Source organism: Peromyscus maniculatus, chromosome 5 (assembly GCF_049852395.1).
Source record: "Peromyscus maniculatus bairdii isolate BWxNUB_F1_BW_parent chromosome 5, HU_Pman_BW_mat_3.1, whole genome shotgun sequence".
Lineage (NCBI taxonomy): Eukaryota > Metazoa > Chordata > Mammalia > Rodentia > Cricetidae > Peromyscus > Peromyscus maniculatus.
Window position 1 is genome coordinate 66657353 of NC_134856.1, and position 21233 is coordinate 66678585.

Sequence of the window (21233 nt, forward strand, 5' to 3'; positions counted from 1 at the left end):
GTAGTAACAAAAAGACATGATTCCCTAATATTAGAAAATAACTTTAGGGAGGTATTTCTTGGAGAGCTGTGTGTGTGTGGGGGGGACATCTCATGCCTTCTTCTTAGTGTTGCTGTGGCCCTAGAACTATTCTGCAGAAATGAAGCCTCTCTTCCTGTTGCCCCAGCCCTTCCACTGCAGTTCGCCGTCTTGTGTCAGTCATCACAGTATAGCAGACCACTCCCAAGCTCAACAGCTTTGCAGAAGGGCCCACGCTTGCTGCAGTTAGTTGGGGATGAGAGAATGGCTGGTGTGCTCTCACCCTGGACTCTTCCTGAGACTCGGAGAGAGTGGCTGTTAGCGCTGACCTCATTTATTGGCTAAAGCTAATGGAAGGCTTCCTTCTCCCTAAGACCTCTCTTTTTCAAGAAAGCTTACACAGGCTTCTCCACATGCAGTCAGGGTTCCAGTAGAGTGAGAGATGACCAGGCTCCTCAAAGCCTAGACTTGGATGTCGACCTACCTGCAGTGTACTCTTCTAACACGGCTCAGAAGTCTAGCTCCTCCTGTGCAGGGCCCTGGGTACTAAGAGTTCACCTGGGATGGGAACAGTGAAGTCAGTCCCGTTGCAGAAGGCTGGAGGAAATCTGGATGTGTCTGTAAGCTGTCTTGTAGCTCCCGTCCTTTATTGCCTTCCATGCATTGTAGACCAGGCACTTTGGCTTCGTCAATGTTTTCCAAGGAGAACCTACCTGGTGATTACTCTTTTTTGTCACGTGTTGGGTCATGGGTACTCTGCCTCTCAAATGCAGGGTATCCAAGACTCAAAACAAATGCTACAACAAGGATGCTACTTTAAAAAGACAAAACCTTAAATTTGTATTTTAGTGTACTTTGCCTTTAGCATCATTTGTAAATTTTCCTAGATTATATCAGTCTTTAGGTTATTAAAGTGGTTAGCTTTGTTTTGCTTTAAGAAACGATTTTAACTTTGATTAGGATCCCCTCCCCTGTCTGCAGCATCGTACATTCAGTGTGGGAGGGAGAAGGATGGGGGTGAGGGTGCTGGCTTGACCACTGGTCTAGAAACATGCATGAGAGGATGTCATTACTTCCTGAACCAGCTGTGCAGTTTGAGAGGCTGGTTTCTGAATGAATAAAGAATCCATGGCGAAATACATTTTGGAAATAGTATGTATTTATCCCTCTTTTAGACAATTTTAGTGTTCTCCAGATTGTCAAGTTCCTGAGAACTCTTAAAGGAGAGCATCTTGTTAGACTTCTTTAATCCAGCACTTCCCAGGTTAATATTTCATCATATTTTAAGTTTAGTTTTCGAGGAATAGCTTTATTAAATATTACTTGGGAAATTATGGGGGAAATGATTCTCAGAACATTGTTGGGGAGGAAAATGCCAAATGTTCCTCTAGAAAAACAAACTCAGTTACTAGCCAGGAAATGTGAGGGATACTTTCACAGTTCACAGATATTTCTTTGAAGTATAAAAATTGAGGTCAAAGAGATGTAAGTTGTTTTGGGTTTCATATAAAATAATGGATATCCATACTTGTTCATGATTGGACAATTAGTAATATTTCTGCTCAGAAGGGGTATGAAGGTTGTTGAGCTAGCTCAACAGGTAAAGGCACTTGCTGCCAAGCCCGATGACTTGAGTTCAGTCCCTGGGACTGGCATGGTGGAGGAAGGAACTGACTAGTTGTCCTCTCACCTCCATACGTAGGCCACGGTACACATGTCAACACACACAATAAATAAATGAATTAAGTTAATAGATAGGTGTATAAATTTGATGTATACATTTTTAAAGGGATATGACATTTTCATTTGTGCCTTGTCTTCCTACTCAGCCATCATTGTCTGTTAAGTAGGAAATACTGAAAACCTAACATTTATATAGTCTTTTTCTATATTTATATTCATAACCAGACCAAAACAAATCTCAGGCTGTGAAAAAATTCTTAAGCTGTATGAAATACCACAGACTTCTATTTCTTTGCAGATGTTTCAGTTTTAATTGTAAATGCATTACTTTGGTACTTGGGTTTATTTTTAAATGACAAATTATATTACTTTGGAATCCTGGATTATTAGATTTTTATTCAGAATTTATTACAAAAATCAGCCTCATGCTCTAAAACAATTAGACTGGCATTCCTAGCTGCCTAGGTACCTCTGTTGCTATCAGTGTGAGACCCAGTGCACTGGAGACTGCAAGCTTTGAAGTGCATGTTCTCATTTGTTGTGTTGAAAGCACTGACGTGTTCTTCCCTCACCCTTCTTTTCTCTAAAGCTGAAAACCCGCCAAGGAACAGAACTGCTAATTCAGTCTGATAATGATGCTGTTATTAACGATTGGTTTAAAGTTCTTAGTAGTACTATCAATAACCAGGTATGTATTTGATTTAAGTAAAAATTTTTTCTGTAATTTTTGTTACATTTATTTATGGGAAGTGAGCTTGCTGTGGCACTCTTTTTTTTTTTTTTTTTTTTTTTTTTTTTAATGTGCATTGGTGTTTTGCCTGCGTGTATGTCTGTAAGGATGTCAGATCCTCTGGAACTGGAATTACAGACAGTTGTAAGCTGCCATGTGGGTGCTGGGAAGTGAACCCAGGTTTTTTGGAAGAGCAGCCAGTGCTCTTAACTGCTGAGTCATCTCTCCAGCCCCTTAGTAAAATTTTTATTGCAGAGCCAGGTGTGGTAGCACATGCCTTTAATCCTAGCGTTTGGGAGGCAGACGCAGGTGGATCTCTGAATTTGAGCCTAGCCTGGTCTATATAGAGAGTTCCAGGATAGCCAGAGCTACTTTGTGAGACTCTTTCTCAATTTCTTTCTTTATTCTTTCTTTCTTTTTTTTTCTTTTTTGTTTTGAGATAGGGTTTCCCTGTGTAGCTTAGGAGCCTTTGCTGGAACTCACTCTGTAGCCCAGGCTGGCCTGGAACTCACAGAGATCTGCCTGCCTCTGCCTCCTGAGTGCTAGGATTAAAGGCGTGCCCCACTACCTCCTGGCTCTCAATTTTCTTTAATTGCATAGCTGTTTTGTAATTGCTTATTATATATGCAAGTTTCAATTTACAGATGGAAAGACTGAATGTGTGCATGTATGTGCTAACCCAGGTGGGAAAGGCAAACTTTAGCAATCTGTGTCTAGTGATGTGATTCAACATTCTCACTTATAAAACATTTGTGGATTTGCAGCAGTGTTTATATTAGGCATTGGTTCATGAAGAAAGGGACTGACAGCGCTTAGTGCATAGTCCTTACTCAGTTCCAGAGTTGTTGGAAGGGATGCTATTTGATGGAGAGAGGCCAGAGGTCGAGTTTGAAGTGTATGCAGCAGTAGCCTCATCCATGTGTTTCTAGTGATGTTTTGTCTGCCTTTCTGCTCCTTCTCTTCTGAGGGTGTTCCTTGTTTCCACATTGGGCTGCCAAGGACTGTGTGTTCCCTGCATTCTGAACCACCTCTCACGTTGAGGGTCATCTAGCTGAGAGAAATACAAGATAACACTTACTAAGGGAGAGGCTAGCTTTTCTAGCAGATAGATCATGAACTATATATAGTGTAATATTGTGTAATGTATATTTTTACTTTTATACCTTTCTATTTATCTCTGAAACCATGACTGACTTTTATTTTAATACCAAAATAAGAATAACCTTCTAAATCTTTTTCCTAATTTAACATACTGATCTTTTTGTCTCTCTCTGGGTTTGCTATGCTTGTTTTTGGTAGTGTGGATCAGCCTAGGGCCTGTGTATGCTTCCACGGAGCTCACCCTTAAAGTCTAAATGTTTTTGGTGGCCAGTGGTTCATTCCTAGAAACCTCCTATGACCTTCATTAAAATCTAGCAGCTTGAGCCCTGTCTCCATCCACTTGGGTATGTCCTTTTCTCTAGCCCATGTAGGTTCAGTTGTAACCACAGTACATGCATCCTTGTGTTTAGTAAGTACACGCGTGCTTGTGTACTAGGCAGCAAGCAGTACTGTAACACAACTTTCTCTGCCAAAGTTACAAGCAAAGACAGAATAACCAAAGAGGGTAACTGTACATGCAGTCATATGTAATGTACTGTAGTGATGAGGGAATGTAGCATACTGCACAAACATGAAGAAGGGCTAGTCTAGGAAGGCACTGCAGGGCAGTGCTGTGTGTTTTGTTTTGTAGTTGAGATCTCCAGAAACAGGGAATGAGACAAGGGAAGAGAGAAGAGCATATGTATTTACCGTGAAATGGGAAAGTACCTGCTGTTTTCATAGTGCCAGAAAATAAAGAAGAGCAAATGCCGTTTGTTTCTGGAATCCCAGCCCTTGGAGTGAGGCAGGGAGACTGCTGTGAGTGCAAGCCCAGCCGGGGAGAGAGCTGATCTGAAGAAACACTTACAGTGTCACTGAGAGACACTGAGTCCAGAAGACTCAATGATGTAAAGATGTGTTTCCTAAACGATTTCTAGATTGGAGAATTTTGATTCTCATTAAAATTCCAAGTTTTTCTGGTAGAATTTGAGAACCTTATTCTAAAATTCCTTTAGAGATAAAAAAAAAAGGGGGGGGGGCTAAAAATATGCAAGACTTACTTGAAGAAGACCTGATGTATTGCAGATTAGGACTTGATAACCTGTATTAAACAATGAAGCTGCCTGTTTAAGCAGGGGTAGATATACAGATCCGTGGAACAGAGTGAAGTGCCAGATACAGCATTGTGGAGTATATGCTTTGTAGTAAACAGTACTGGTGCAGCTGGGATCCAAGGAGAAAAGGGAGCTAGCTGTTCCTTATATCAGAAACAGACCCCAGTGAGAAGGACGAGACAAAGTCCTTAGCTTTGGGAATTCAGTCCACCCTTTCATGCTATGCAAGTTACATTAGTGAGTCCTAGAAGAGTACTGGGTGCTTTTCAGCACCTAATACCTATGAGCATTAAGCCTGTCTTCCAGTTGTTTCCACAGTGTAATAATGTGCTCTTAAACTGCTGTCACAGGCAACATGGCTGTCCTGGCCAGGAGTGTAAGTCTGACCCTGTTGTAGTGCAGAAAGTAGCCGCTTTGTCTTTTCTCGCCCCGACTTCCTAACTGCTGTGTGCACCACCCACATGTAATGTCAGTGAGGCAGGTATACCTCGCGTTCTGTGAGTTATCACCGCTAATTTTTTTTAGAAGTGAAAGTTAATGTCATTAAAGGAAAACATACTTGTAAAGACTGATCAAATACCTAAATCATACATACTACATACTGTTTCCTAAAATCACTGGTAAGAGTCAATTATGGTTCATTCTGAAAATTATGCCGTTCAGCTACAGCAGTACTAGAAGTGACGTGTGTGGAAAACCTCTCACCAACAGGCAGCAGCAGAGGCTGATGAAGCAGTTGAAGAGGAGGCACCAGATTCGCCGGGCGTAGAAAAGCAGGATAAAGAAAAGGACCAGAAGGAGCTTAAAAAACTGCGCTGTAAGCTGTTCCCTCATTTGCTGGTGGTGGATCCTAGGTTTTAAATAAATGCCCATATAAAAATGCAGTTTCCAGTATTAGAAAAGTGACAGGGCCAAGTACTGTCTTGTTCTTCATTGTTTTTAACCACAGTGTTCATCCATATGATGTCCTCATATTCTACAGTACACTTCCCTTGAAGCCTCTAGGAAGCTGGACTTTGTTAAGTTAGAAATATATAGTTTTGCATAGAGGCTTAGGCGTGTGGAAGCCCATAGTCAAGGGAAAATTGTTCTACCCCTACCCCAGGCCCCAGGCGGCCCACGGTCATGTGCTCATGCACACAGGCATGCGCTCAGATCTCCAGAGCACGGACAGGCGAGAGCAGAGCTAAGCCAGCAGTTTTAAGAAGGACAGTTTTGAGCACAGAAGTGTATTACTGATGTTGGCCATTAGCTGTGACTCTACACCTTTTCCAGTTTCTCTTAACTCATCCATGTGCTTAACTAAGGATTTCCTGACCTCCTAATTAAATGATTAGAAAGTCAGTTCTACTTTTGTTTTCCAACAATATAATGAAGATTTTACACACACATCATCACCACCACACAGCAATGTTAACACAAAATTTTGTGATTTGTAAGGGCTTCTATGTGGTCCAGGCTGTCGCTAAGCTCCCTGTGAAGCCAAGACTGGCCTTGAGCTCTTGATCCTCTTGCCTCCATGTCTCATAGAGTGGGATTATAGGCATATGTCACCAAGCCTGTCTTAAAATTTTTATTCTTGATTAATATATTCTTTGCCGTTCTCTAAGCATAGTTATTTTTAACAAATAAATTTCATGTTAGTGTAGCTCATAAATCAGGATCAAAGGTATTATAGAACAGGCTTTGTATGCTCCATTCTTATGTCAGAGTACAGATAATTATAAAAGCATCAGATACAAATATGTGGACTTTTCAGACTCTTAAGCAGTTCAATAGAATAGGAATTTTGGTTTATGTTGTGAATTTTGTGTATGTGGTCTTTTACCTCTGACACTGATGGAAAAGTAAAATCACTTGTTAAGATCTTGACTCATACCAAAGAAAGTATAGGTGTAGCCTGCTTTTAGTGATAAAAATGATAATTTTGATTAAAATTAAAATAACCATTTCTTCTGTGATGTTTGTTTATTTGTTTAATTTTGGGGCCATGGATTGATATATTTTGAGTCATCTGTGGAAAGTTAGAAAAGTTTCCTGAAATAACCTAATATCTGTTTGTCTAAAGCAATGAAAGGATCCAGCATGGATTCTTCAGAGCAGAAGAAAACTAAGAAAAACTTAAAGAAGTTTCTTACCCGACGCCCCACATTGCAAGCTGTTCGTGAGAAAGGTTATATCAAAGGTATGTATAAGAAGTGGTATTTACAATAATGAACGTTAGCGGAATCAGAAAATAAGGTGTTTGAAGTTAAAACTGAACATTTTTAACGTTTTCATTTTTTTTATCCCTTAAGTTTTCAACTACACAGATGAAGGCATTTGAATAATTACCATTGATTTTTTTTAAAAAATGCATTTGTAAAGTGTAACTAAAACATGGAACCAGGCATAAATTCCAAACTACATTTTTTGAAGCCCATTATCAGAGAAGGACAGATGAGATGTGTGCTGGATGGGCATTGGAGTCCTTAGATGTCATGAAAAATTTTGATTTTGCGTTGCAGAGATCAGAAGTTAGAAATGTGACAGACAACCACAAACAGCATGAGAGCAAACAGGAACGAATAGTTCTGTTCCTGATTGTTTGCTTTTAGTCTAATTTAAGGTAATTTTAAAATTGGTAAAAGATGTTTCCCCCAATTGTATGTTTCTTAATTCATTTTTGATCACTGTAATGCACCAGCAAGTAGGAAAGTATTTCTTAAAAGCACATATGTCTTCGTATATCTACAGTTCTTATAACTGTGTTTAACACCGAAGATTACAATTTTAAATTTGTGACTCATGTCACTGGCATTTATTCAGAAATAAAGGTGAAGGTAATATATAATGTGCATGTATGAGTCTGGTTATGAGGTTTGTAACAGAGACTCTCACCGGAAATCTGTTTGCAAAGCATCTTCTCAGTTGAAAAGCATTAAGGATAGATGTAAGACTTCTAAAATATGTAAGAATTGACTGATTCACATTAGCAACTGTGCCTGGGTTTAGTGGGACACATCTATATTCCTAATGCTTGGGAGGTGAAAGTATATAGATCAGAAGTTTAAGGTTATCCTCAGATGTATAACTCAGCATGGTTGAGATCATGTTTCAAAAAACAGACAAGCAAAAACAGAAAAATGTGGCTCAAGAGATGAGTCAGTGGTTAAGAATGTGTACTGCTCCTGCAGAGGACCACTGTTTTGTTCCCAGCACCCTAGGAGGCTTACAACCTCCTGTAACTACAGCTCCAGGGGATCCAGTGCCTTTGACCTCTATGGACACATGCCCATACCCATGCACAGACACAAAATAAAAATAATTAAAACCCCAACAAAACAAAACGAAGTAACAATCTGTCTTAGTGTTTCTATTGTTGTGGAGAGACACCATGACCACAGTAACTCTTATAAAGGAAAATGTTTAATTGGGGATGGCTTACAGTGTTAGAGGTTGTGGGACATGGTACCGTACAGGCAGACATGGTACTAGAGAAGGAGCTGAGAGTTCTACATCCTGATCTGTAGGAGCAGAATGAGAGACTGCCACATTGGGTGTGGCTTAAACACGTATGAGACCTCAAAGCCCACCTTGATAGTGACACACTTCTTCCAACAAGGTCACACCTCCCAATAGTGCTACTCTGTATGGGCCGAACATTCAAACACATGAGTCTGTGGGGACCATAACCATTCAAACCACCATACAATCTTAGGGGTTACAAAGAAGTTCTAATGGATAAAGCATGTAGGTTGGTTTGTTGGTTAGAACCTTCAAAAAAGAGACAGAGGAGGGTCATAGAAACAACTAAGTTTGTCAGGCTTTGTGGAGTTACAGCTCTTCAGAAGTTTTATTATCGTCAGTACTCAGCATATATACGCAGGGTCCAAAGTGTTTGTTTAAAAGATTAATGGAACAGCTTTTGAAACACATTTTGTGGAATTGGGTGTCAGCACAAGAAGAGTACATAGCTTGTTTTGGTGGTTTTTAAATTATTTGGGTATTTTCTAAGTGCTATGCATGAGCATAGGAGCCGTGAGCCCTTGCTGGTAAGAACTGCAAGGTTCTCACCCTCAGGATTTACTGGAATGGCAGGCAGACGGGGTAATAATGTGAACAGTGGGGAATACTGCGAGCCTTTTCCAGTAATCCAGTAGGAAGTGATTGGAATTGGTTATCTTAGGAAAGGATAGTCGGATTTTTCTAAGGAGGTGATTTTTGCCTGAGACCAGGGGTAAAGAAAGAGAGCCAACCATATTTAGGGACCATGCTCTCTGCAGGAGGAATAAAAACACAAAGCCTTCTCGGCAAGAGTGAATTGTAGTCTTAGAGTTTGTTTATTCGGGAAGATTGATGTGAGGTTGGAGGAGGCACGTGTGTGCATGCTGAAGAATTTAGCCGTTTCTGAACTGACGTTCAGCAGTGTGATACATTTGAAAAATCTCTTTCAGATCAGGTATTTGGATCTAATCTTGCTAATCTGTGTCAGAGAGAGAATGGGACAGTGCCAAAATTTGTGAAGTTATGCATTGAGCACGTCGAAGAACATGGTAAGAGGATGCTTCCAAGTTTTGTCTTTCACGTTAAGCAAAACAGCTCATTGTTTGAGCACCAGAATCCCTAGGGCTGGGCCAGCAAGGTGACTCAGCCGGTAACATGCTAGCCACCAGGCCGAGGACCTGAGAGAAAAGGAACCATTTTCTACAGGGTCCTTTGACCTTCACACAAGTACTGTGGCACCCCTCGCACGTAGGCATAGTAAATAAGTATAACAAAAGCTCTTAGAAGATTTTATGATTTTTGAGTGAGGCAACCAGAAATTCCTTATGGTCCTGAAAGTATAAAAAGAAATGAAGCATTTGTGTGCGGAAATATTACATAATTTCACCTGTTTTAAATTATGGCCTTCAGGCATCATTCAGTGTTTGATATGTTACTGTGGTATCAGCCCAAGTCATTTGGAGTTACCAGTGCTTAATGAAGGCAGTGGTGACTGAGGCTAAGTTCAGGGACTGATGTGCTGGTGGGGTTGCTCAAGGAACTAGACATTGTTTAGGTATTTGTTACTTGTATGTATTGTGTAGAGTTATTGTACTTTTGTATATAGTTTTTCTTATGCTAGTTATAAGCTTTTTCCTTTTTTCTTTTTATTAAAATAGAAAAGGGGAAATATGGTGATACTTTATTTGTATTAAAATGTTATTTGTATGTTAATAAAGTTGCTCGAGTTCACTCAACGAGAGAATGCTTGTGTTAGGATAGAAAGGAGAGCTCAACTACAGAGTATCGGAATGCGTACGTCCTTATAGGTCATTTCCCGAGAGTACGACTAACTAATTAGTATTTTATTTAACTTTAACATATACTTATTCTAGCTCCTTCCGTCTTATGACTGACAGTGTATTGGCTGTAGTCACAGCATCTGTGTGTATCAGAAGCATCTGGCACAGTTAGCAGCTTGTGTTACTTCATTTGGAACTTCTGCCAGTTTCGGATCTTTGGCCCATTGACTCTGTCAGTGTGGCAGTCAAGGCTTCACACTGTTTACTTGCTTTATTTGAGGCTAAATAATTAATAGTTATTATAAATGTGCTTTGTTCAGTATTTGTTCAGCTTTGTTATTTAATAAATATTAATTTTTTTGGTTTAATTATATGAGTTTCAAATGATTCTGGCCATACCTGAAAGAATAAGTATTATCACACGATTTGCTCTCTATAGAACCACTAGTGACGAGCTTTTGATAAGTCTGCCATAAGCAATCGGTGTGACAGACACTGGAAAAGAGTGCCGGCTTCTTTCGTATGTGCATTTACATTTTAAAGTTGTGTACAAAAATGGATCAAAACATTTGCTTTTTAAACCATCCTCAGTTTATCTCAGCCTTTGGTATTTCGAGTTTTATGAGATGTTTTGCATGAGCAAAGCTACAGTGTACTTGACAAACAGTAGAATTTCTGGTGTTTATTAAACAGAATTCATAGTAAATTGCCACCTCATTCCCCTGCCAAGAGTCTAGAAAGCCATTTAGAGAAAGAGAATATTTGTCCGTTTCCTTTTCGGCTAATGCCGAGAGTAAGTACGACTTCTGAAGCCGGATGCAGTGTGTCTGTAGCTCCAGCTGCTGGGGCAGCTGAAGCAAAGGACTGCTTGAGCCCAGGATATTGAGGCCAGCCTGGTCAACATTGTAGAATCCCCAAATGGAGACATTTATGCATCTTTAGAAGCAGCAATGAGTTTCTTTCAAACATGAACTATTATTTCCTTGTAGGTTTAGATGTTGATGGTATCTACAGAGTAAGTGGCAACCTTGCAGTCATTCAGAAGCTGAGATTTGCAGTCAATCATGGTAAGAGGGCACGCCCTACTGTTACATCCACCAGCACTGCCCAGAACTTTAAGAACTGGTTCAAAGCAGCTTTTAAAATGTCTTGTCCCCCTGTTTTCAGATGAGAAATTGGATCTGAATGACAGTAAATGGGAAGACATTCATGTCATCACTGGAGCACTCAAAATGTTTTTTCGAGAATTACCAGAACCCCTTTTTACGTTTAATCATTTCAATGACTTTGTGAATGCAATTAGTAAGTATATTGTTTACTCAGTCCCCCCTCCCCCCCTTAATACTGAAAATCACTTTACAAATTAAGCTGTTGGGTGGTTTGGTCTTTCAAACAAGTTTTTTCAGTGGGTTGTATAACTCCAGAGATTTTATGTGTGACCACCAGATGTCACTGTGTATCACCAAAAACGAGCTTCCCAACTATGTCTGTCACTGCCTCTCATTCTACTTCCTACTGTTTCAGAACAAGACCCAAGGCAGCGCGTCACTGCCGTTAAGGACCTAATCAGACAGTTGCCAAAGCCAAATCAGGATACAATGCAGATTCTGTTTAGACACCTCAAAAGGTAAGAAACTGCATGGGCAGGAAGTGTGGGGTGGTACAGTGGAGGGAGCCCGAGGGGCAGGGAACCCAGACCATTCCGTTCCTAGATGGGTCACTTGCTGTCATTTTAAGTAAAAGAAACTCAACTTGTAGCATTTATTTCTTCTAGTAAAAGCGTTAGTGTGAAGACTTGGTTAAAGTTGGTGTTTTCTGTAAAGTGTCTATATAATGCTCACCACACAGGGGGTGTTCTGACAAGACTGAAGTCAATTGACACCAAGATGAGATGCCTAAGTGAGGCATTGTTTAAAGTGTTACATTGTTTTAAAACAGAACTCTCATGGCTCTGGATTACTGCTTCACAGCTACTTGAATACATGATTTTGTTCATCTTTGGCACATGGATATAGTAAAGCAGGGCTGGCGAGATGGCTCAGCGTGGAAAGGCTGGTGCCAGTGAATCTGAGGATCTGTGTTCGGTCCCCAGGACCCACACAATAGAAAGAGATAACTGGTTCTCACAAGTTGTCCTCCTGACTTCCACATGTGCACTGTGGCTCGTGTACGTACACGCACACACACTAAATAAGTGTGAAAATAATAAAATATTAAAGTACCAATTAGAGACAATTTTTTAATAATATTAAATTGGAAGTTGTAATTTTTATTCGCTGATGAAATACTCTCCCCATGTAGAAGATAGATCACTGTTACCTGAATTACAACACACATTTAAGTCTATATCCTATTCTGAAAACGAAGCTAAAATACCACACATTTAAAGTTTGCTACAGTATGTATAATGCTGACCTTTCAGCTGTTAATTAAGAACCTGGCTCCATGTAGCAGCCAGGTTGAAGTTACATGGGTAAGCCTTGCCTGTCTCTCTTTCTAAATGCAGACTGTTGGGTTTGTAATACAATCAAAGTTCTCCTCTGTTTTTTAAACACATTTGTTTTCTCTTTCTAGGGTTATAGAAAATGGAGAAAAAAACCGAATGACCTATCAGAGTATAGCCATTGTTTTTGGCCCCACTCTGCTAAAGCCAGAAAGAGAGACTGGTAATATAGCGGTTCATACTGTGTATCAAAACCAGATTGTAGAGCTGATTCTCCTGGAATTAAGCACTGTCTTTGGACGCTGACTCATGAGAAACAACCTGTGGAATAGAAGCTGGATTCCAGAGATTTCAAGTCTTATCCATGGTGTGTTTCATTTTGGACCAAGCAGAGACTGATTTTGCACTTTTTTGAGGGTCAGAGAGGAAGAGGAGAGCGGAGATGCCAGCAGGGCCCTCATTTGCTGCTTAGTTGCAAGCAAACAGCAAGCTATGACTGTGTGTAATTTTGGGTTCATTTTATCCTGGATGCTTGCATTTCATACTCTGAATATCAGTGAAAATCAAAACTCAGAATTCTAACCAGTCCTTTACACTGGATAATTTGGTAAGGAAAACTGTGTGGGTCCCTGTGTTGTTGCCCTTGCTGTCCCCAAACTGGATAATGTAGATTCCTTCTCATGCTCTGTAAGCTCTTTACTTGGTACAATGATAGTCACTGTCATTTTTAAAAACGCTCCTGGGCGTTGAAAACAAATGAAGTTGATCTATTTGAGACCTGTGTACTGCCTTTTTCAGGGTTTCTGCGTGAGTGCTGAAGCTCATAACCCAGGTAGATCCCTGGGTGAAGGTTTGCTGTCTGATTTTGCTGTCTCACGGCATCCTTGCTGGAACCTTAGTTGCTTGTTGGGACAGCACACTGACAGTACTTAAAACACTGTGATATACTGGAGTTCTGGTTAGTCTAAGTCAAATCAGGGTATTTGGTACCTGTCTTGCTGTTCTGAATTATAGCTAACAATCCTGATTATATTTAGTGCCATATTGAGTTCTTGGTATGACCCTGTGGAAACAGATGTTGTTTGATGTAAATATGGGCTAAGGACGTAATATAATTTAGCTTATGTATATACCTGTGTTGTCTAGAGTACATCTAACCCGATGTGTCTAATCATGACATTGGTAACCGTTTCCATGGATACTAGGCTTTCTCCAGAAATAGGCCATTATTTGGGAAAGTTAAACTGTGCACTTTTAGGTTTTAATTATATTTACAGGCAGATCACTGCAATGAGAATGGTACTGGGAAATACTGACTGAATAGACTTGCTAAATAGTGAACACACTACAAGAGGAGCTTTTTAGGTTATTTAATATGTACAGAAGACATTAGGAAAATCATTATAGAATTCTAACCCCCACTTGAATAGTGGAAACCTGTGTAAATTAGATGGATGTTGGATAGAAAATGACACTGCGAAATTTGAGTATTTTCTTTTTACATTACTAATGTAGATTGATTTGTATAATAAAACAGGGTTTGGAAGGTTTTGTTACAGGGAGGCATGGTCTGTTGAAGATTTTTAAATGTATTTTTCTAGATTAACTGCTGTATATGAAATGTCTAATCTAATAAAGGAAACTATAATATGCTTAGAGTTTTTTTCCATTGGAGATGTTCATTTTGGTTCTTAATTTTTTGTTGTTGTTTTATTTACTGACATACTTTTATACCTCACTTCAGAAAATCAACCAAACCCATATTTCCTGTGGCCGATCAACTTCCCCACTCCTCTGTGTTCTGTTCTTTCTGTACCAACAGCTCCCTAGAACCACACACTTCTTCATCAGCGTTTGGAAGGAAATGATTTGTGACCATGATTCTCTTTATAATTTCCAGATTGCCTTCCTGGGGAACAATTTATGTGTGTGTGTACGATCTGTGCAGAACCTTTTTCCTAAGTCTTGTGGCTAAGATACGTCTGTGCTGTAATCTTCTTAAATACACAACAAACTAAGCTGCTTGCCAGCGGACGCAGATTGCTTCGGGTGGGGAGGCGTTCCAGGTCAGCGCGTGAGGAACTGCAGCTGCCGTTTGTAACGCAGTGGGCTCTTGTGGCTTGACTATGTACCAGTTAGACTCAAGTCTGTGATCTGTGGTGTTCTTCCTCTTGGTGGTCATGAACATGTCAAAGGGTTAAAATTGTCCTGTGTTTCTTGTTTCAAAGTACATGTGTGTATGCAAAGTCCTTAATGTTGTATTGGTCTATCACTAATAATTGTATTGTAATAGTAGTGTATGTACAATGAGATCAGTGTCTTGTGTTTTCATCCTTTGTGAATTAAAAATTATCAATTGTTTTTGTAATAACAAAACCAGTAATATTTTCCTGTCTTGACAACTTGATTTTTTAGCAGAAAATATATTAAAAGCTAAAAATAAATGTTATCAGTGGAATTTCATTTACTAACAGGCCTTTCTTCAAAATATCACAAAAGAGACAATGGAAAGAAAAAGTGTATTCAAATCACTATTAAAATTCTAGTTGAAAAATACTTCCTTAAGTTTTGTATCAATGAGGTATTTTACCTTTTACTCTGAAGAATATGAAATATCTCTGAAAAGATGTTGTTTTAGGTAGTGGTGAATCCAGTTAATTTTTTTTTTCTTTTGTGAAGACTATAAATAAAATAATGAATTCAGCCCAACTTCAGACTTAATGGCCGAGAGGCCATGTTCATAGAAATAAATCCATACATAAGTACGTGTATAGTTTTTGCCCATGGACGTGAAACTCACTAAAAATAGTAGTGGCTGATGCCTGGAGACCTGTGACTATTCTAACGGCAGCACTTTCAACTTTGAAAGTCACAATACTGGATAGTAAGTCTGTAGCAGCAGAAAAAGTTACCCCCTACTTGTGCCAAGAATGTTCTTTTCCACCTAGTGAGAGAAGCTTCTAACGAAAGTAAATGTGGAATTTCCTAGGAGTTAGTACTCCTCAGACGTCTGTATAGGAATATACAGCAGTGTCCAGAATACTTAGAGGACAACCTGCTCTCACTGGTAGGAAAAATCACATGTTCTAATGCTGCCTTCGGACAGATGTGTGGAAGTGCTTAGAAAGTAGGATTTTGTGTAGTTCACTTTGTGTCTAAACTCTAGCCCTCAGCCCTGATCTGACGGTCCTCATTCAGGAAATGCACCTCCAGACTAGAAAAGGTATTTAATATGCCCGATGTTCAGTTTATGTCTCATTAGTGTTGGAAATGGAGCACATTTTAAAAAAAAAAACATTTTCTAGTACAACTAATAGAGTCCTCTTAAATGTGACTTTTAGTTTGAAATAAAAGAAAAAAAATAAGCAAATGGGTACAGAAAACCAGCAGACTTATGACAATGGTGTATTGAAGTCTCCTGGAAATCCATGAGCTTTAAAGTCAGGCCGAGCCAAGCCAGACTGCTTATTGGAGAAAGGGGAGGCACAGGATGCCTGATGAGATGGTCTCTAACTGCCAGGGCAAGTGAGTCTCCCGAGGAATCCCAATGAGTCTCCTCCGTGCAGCTCTGGAGTCCAAGGGTGGTGGTGAGTGTATTCAGCTTGGCTGCACTTTCACACAGTAGCCGTATGTGGGTCTGGCACTTGAGTGGACCCTTTGGTTTCCTTCTGTGCTGCCCTTCTCCCATGGCACCCCGTGAGCAGAAGCACTTTCAGTGCTCACACACAGCAGTTGCAGAACAAGGTAATGACTGGACAAACCACAGTACACTTAGCAAAGTCTGATTTCTTTTCCTTCCTACGCTCCCGTTATTTTACTTCCTGCCAGTGTACTCAGATAAGCATGCTTTGGTAAAGATGTTTAATGACTGAGGCTGGTAGTCAGCGCTTCCAAGTAGTTTTGATACTTGTGGTTCATGGCCAGTGACACTGAGACTTGTCCTGAGCCGTACACTACTGATGAAAAAACATCAGAATGACATCCAGTGCTGAGTGAGCAAGCTATAGCAGCAGGCCCTTCTCGGGGAGGAAGTGGCTCAGTGACCTGGAGGTTCTGCATGACATTCAAGGCCTTCGATCCCTCTGGGGCATTTTGAAAGTTCACATTTGGGCAAGTGCAATGGGAAACAGTGTTTTGAACTGATAAATGAAAGGCTAGTAGGAGCCTTCATAGCCATGGGGGATTTGTTTTAACAGGCCTGGATTGCTTATGAATGCCCCAAATTACAAAGCATACTCATCAACTAAAGCCTGAGGCTGAAAGGAACTAGTTCCCCCTGTCAATAAAAATTCTATTAAGTATATTAATAAACTCTGGGCTGTTTGATCAAAGTTATTTTTATTAACATTTTCATTATATGATATATTTTGATCATGTTTTACTATTCCAGATTCTCCCTGCTTCCCTACACACCAAACTTCATGTTCCTTATCTCTCAAAAAAAGAACAAAACAAAAAAAAATGAAAATCAAAACAACCAATAAGACAAAAAAAAAAGACAAAATAAAATGAAAAAAAAAAAAAACCACAAAACAAATAGACAAAAGTACCACATGGAGTTCATTTTGTGTTGGCCAGCTTCTCTTGGGCATGGGACGTTCTCTGATACGAGCTTGCTATGCCCAGTGAGACTCCATTGGAGGAAACTGGTTCTTCCTTTGCCAGTGGATAGCAATTGCAGATAGCTTCTTAGTACAGGGTCGAAGCCTGTGTCCATTGTCCCTGCCCCCCATTTCAGTGCTGGGACCCCATCTGGCTTGAACACTTGTAGGTCTTACTTAGGCTGCTACAGTCTCTGTGAGTTGACACGTGTATCAGCCCGTTGTGTCTGTATGACACTTGAAGTTACCCACCACCTCTGGCTCTTAGAATCTTCTCTTCTGCAGAGATCCTGAGCCCTGAGGGGAGGGTTTTGATGCAGATGTTTCCTCTAGGACTGAGTGCTCCAAGGTTTCTCCCTCTCTTTACATTGTCCAGTTGTGTGTCTCTTGATTTCCTTCTCATGGAAGAAGCAGCTTCTCTGATGAGGGTTGAGCAATGCACTGAACTATGGGGTAAAGCAGCAAGTCATTAGGAGTCATCCTATTGCTGTGAGGAACTGCTTTTGATTGCTAGTTTAACATCAGTTTGAGTTGTGCCTTATTCATAAATGATCACCTTGGGGGATGCCTAAAGCCTTGGACAGTACCAAACTATTTATTCCTATCTATATTTATCCATCCATTTACATATATTTGTCTCTTCTTACGTGTGGGCTCTGTATTTGTGGATTCAGCCAATCAGCGATCAAAAATATCCAGCATAGCAAATATTTACATTTTGTAAGTGATCAAGATGACTTATATGGGAACATGCGTAGGCTCAAAACTAATACAGTAAATACTGTAGTGTTAAAGCTTCTGTGGATTCTAGTGTCTGCCAGGGAAGACAGCCTTAGAACTGAGAGACCAAGGCACTGTTTTCCAGTGTAGCCTGCAACATTGTCATGGACAACCAGCGTTAATCTGTCCTTCCGTGTTTTGTTTGTATAACTCACTTTTTTTTAAATCACTACACTTGCACTGTGGGGGCCATCATTAAGTATAAGAAGTTAACTTGAAAGCAAAACACTGGTATATCGCCGTTCATCTGATAGCCCCAGATAACTACCGGGGGATACAAGTCATGTATACAGTGTGGCTTCGCCAAACAAAAGGATGCTTTGTCTCAGGCAGGATAGAGATTTCATCTTTCTACTCAGAACAGTGAACAAATTTATCAACTAATTTTTTGATTTTCCATTTAATAATTTAGAACTACCGCTGTACAGTTTTGTCACAAGCAGCTGTAATCACAGGAAGAAAGTTCAGGAAGGGAGGGGTTATTGTAAGGCACATTCTAGATCTAGATCAATACTACCGTTTGGGTGGGGGGTATAACTTGTTTCTTTTTTTTGTTTTGTTTTTCGAGACAGGGTTTCTCTGTGTAGTTTTGGTGCCTGTCCTGGATCTCGCTCTGCAGACCAGGCTGACCTCGAACTCACAGATTCGCCTGGCTCTGCCTCCCGAGTGCTGGGATTAAAGGCGTGTGCCACCACTGCCCGGCTCATTTTGTGGTCTTATTGTCAGACTAAGATAATTTTATGTGACATTGAAATTCTCCTCTTTTATACATTATGTAGGTGGCATGGGCTGGGGCCTGGCTTCTATCTCTTCATTCTGGCTGAAGAGAAAATAAACCAGCATCTCTTTCTCTCCCACTCCCTCCTTCTCTCCCTCCCTCCCTCCCTGGCAAAGAAGACTCAAGTGTTCTGTTTGCACGCATTGGCGTTCCTGGACAGGCCATTGTGTATTCGTCTCTTCAGTGTGTGGACTTTCAGTTAGTTCTATATGACAGAGCTGTCCAAATGCTGTAGGTGTCAGCCACATGTAAAAGTTCTTTGTGGTAAAACACAGTTAAGATTTGCTACTTTAAGCAGGGAACTGCATGGCTGAACAGTGATCGTGTGCAGCCATGTGCGCCTCCATCTCCACAGCTTCACCTGACCGAGACTTGCCCCCTTATTGAACAACGACACCCACTCCACCTCAAGCCCTTGGCCTATACATTTCTGTTTTCTGTCTCTGCAGTTGCCTTTTTATGACTGGCTCTCCATTTCCTCGTGTCTTTAAGGTACTTTCATTTATAGTATATGGTGGGGTTCCCATCTTTTTACAGGTTGAATAACATTTGTTTTTTTCACTCATTGTTCATCTGTAGGCAAGGTGGTTCCCACATCTTGGTCACTGTGGATAATACTGTTAGAAGACAGCATGGATAACTATCTTTTTACATCCCAGCACTTGGTGGGAAGCAGAAGCAGGAGGATCTCTGTGAGTTAGCAGCCAAGCCTGTGCTACAGAATAAGAACCAGCCTTGTGAGGCCCTGATTGACAGCAGCAAAAAAGACTTTTGGCAGTGGTGTTGAATCTGACCCCAAAGATGACAAGACAAATTGTCATGACATTTTGTGTTTAAAAGAAATTTTAAAAGTGGAGCAGGGGGACCTACAAAGATGGATAGAATATTTACAATTATATCTGGTTAAGGAACTGAGATGCAAAACTCAAAAACCCAATTCAAAACAAGCAAAGGACTTGAATATTTCCCCCCAAATACAGGGATAGCCATTGAGCCTGTGAAAAGAAGCCCAGTGTCTGGTCAAAGAAGTCAGTTTGGAAAGATTTCAGCTCACACCCATAGGACGGCTGCTTGCAGGAAAGGTCGATGTAAGGATGTGGAGAGACTGCACTGCTTGCACCAATTAGCAGTCTCCTGTTGAGGATGCAAAACCACTGTCGTTTCAGAAGACTTATTCTTCTCAATAACCCCTTAGTATAGTAACCTGTGGTGACATATTATGTCCCCCAATATATTGTGTACCCTAATAAAACTTACCTGGGGCCAGTGAACAGAACAGCCACTAGATTAGACATAGGGGCCAGACTGGTGGCACACACCCTTAATCCTAGCATTCTGAGGCAGGGATCCATCTGGATCCCTGTGAGTTCAAGGCCACACTGGAAACAGAGCCAGGCATGGTGACACACACCTTTAATCCCAGGAAATGATGGCAGGAAGCAGAAAGGTATATAAGGTGTGAGGACCAGGAATTAGAGGCTTTTAAACTTTTAGGCTTTTTAGCAGCAGTTCAGCTGAGACATTTTGGGTGAGGACTCAGAGGCTTCCAGTCTGAAGAAACAGTATCTGATGAGTTGTCAAGGTGAGGGTGGCTGTGGCTTGTTCCTATTCCTCTGATCTTTCAGAATTTACCCAAATATCTGGCTCCGGGTTTATTATTATTATTATTTTAAGACCATTTAGCAATTTGTGTTACAGTAACCACATTTCAGATGCCCATCTTATGGCCAGCATTATCTCATCCTCAGAGAACATTTCTAAAGATTGATTGTGAAGAATAAATAATTACAAAATTTTTTTTTTTTTTACCAAATTCTTAGGTAAAAGAACTAAGGCATGGAATGTTTGGTTGTTGCCCAAGACAGTAGAGTTTAACGTTAGGGAGGGAATATAGTTTATATAGAGGCTTTCCAAGCCTGAGGACCTCTCACAGCATGGACCTATCTATGCATTAGGGCTACCAGAGAAGGCAGAATGTAGTGTGATTTCCAGTTACAGCTTCATCAAAAAAGGGTTTAAAAAAAGGCACATTGGAACTGTCTTAAAAGAAACCTCATTCTTGTCACGGGTGGGCTGCACTGAGAACCTTCTCAGAAACTGTGTTACAAACTTATATTTAAATGTTAGGAGTTGGTGGGAAAGATTTTCTAGATCCTATTTTAGGGACTCTGTAGAAGCAGTGAAAGCCTTGGGATCTGAGCTGCTTCACTCCATCCCTGCAGACTGCAGGGGTGTCCTGGAGAGAGCAGGGAGGTCTCTGGGTGCCTGCCTGCCATCCACCCTCTGCAGACTGCAGGGGTGTCCTGGAGAGAGCAGGGAGATCTCTGGGTGCCTGCCTGCCATCCACCCTCTGCAGACTGCAGGGGTGTCCTGGAGAGAGCAGGGAGATCTCTGGGTGCCTGCCTGCCATCCACCCTCTGCAGACTGCAGGGGTGTTCTGGAGATAGCAGGGGGCGGGGGTGGTCTCTGGGTGCCTAACATCCAGGCATGAATGGAAGAATGTTGGTATTCTGGAAACAAGTCACTGGGTCTGCACGTGATTGCATCAGCTGCCTGCTGAAGTATGGATTAAACTTCACAGGAAGAGCCCCCAGAACAGGTGGGCCATTCGTATTTTTGTTTTTCATCAATTACTGTTTGGTTTATTTTAAGAGTGCAGGCCATGCTCCCCTCCCCCGCCCGCCCCCCAGAGGTAATACTCATGCATAGTTAACATACAATGTTCTAGTTGAAGAAGC

General features: G+C 40.8%; 1 protein-coding gene across 9 annotated transcripts in view; it reads left to right on the top strand.

Moving 5' to 3' along the window:
- Positions 1 to 13994, top strand: part of Arhgap12 (Rho GTPase activating protein 12) — a 105791-nt gene extending 91797 nt beyond the window's left edge. For all 9 annotated transcript variants that reach the window (XM_042277934.2, XM_042277933.2, XM_042277935.2 and 6 more), the window contains 8 exons: positions 2291 to 2389; positions 5338 to 5443; positions 6695 to 6811; positions 9063 to 9161; positions 10883 to 10960; positions 11061 to 11195; positions 11418 to 11520; positions 12468 to 13994. In XM_042277934.2, the coding sequence (XP_042133868.1) occupies positions 2291 to 2389; positions 5338 to 5443; positions 6695 to 6811; positions 9063 to 9161; positions 10883 to 10960; positions 11061 to 11195; positions 11418 to 11520; positions 12468 to 12642 (912 nt within the window). In that variant the 3' untranslated portion in view covers positions 12643 to 13994. The remainder of the gene's footprint in view (positions 1 to 2290; positions 2390 to 5337; positions 5444 to 6694; positions 6812 to 9062; positions 9162 to 10882; positions 10961 to 11060; positions 11196 to 11417; positions 11521 to 12467) is intronic.
- Positions 13995 to 21233: the final 7239 nt, after the last annotated feature.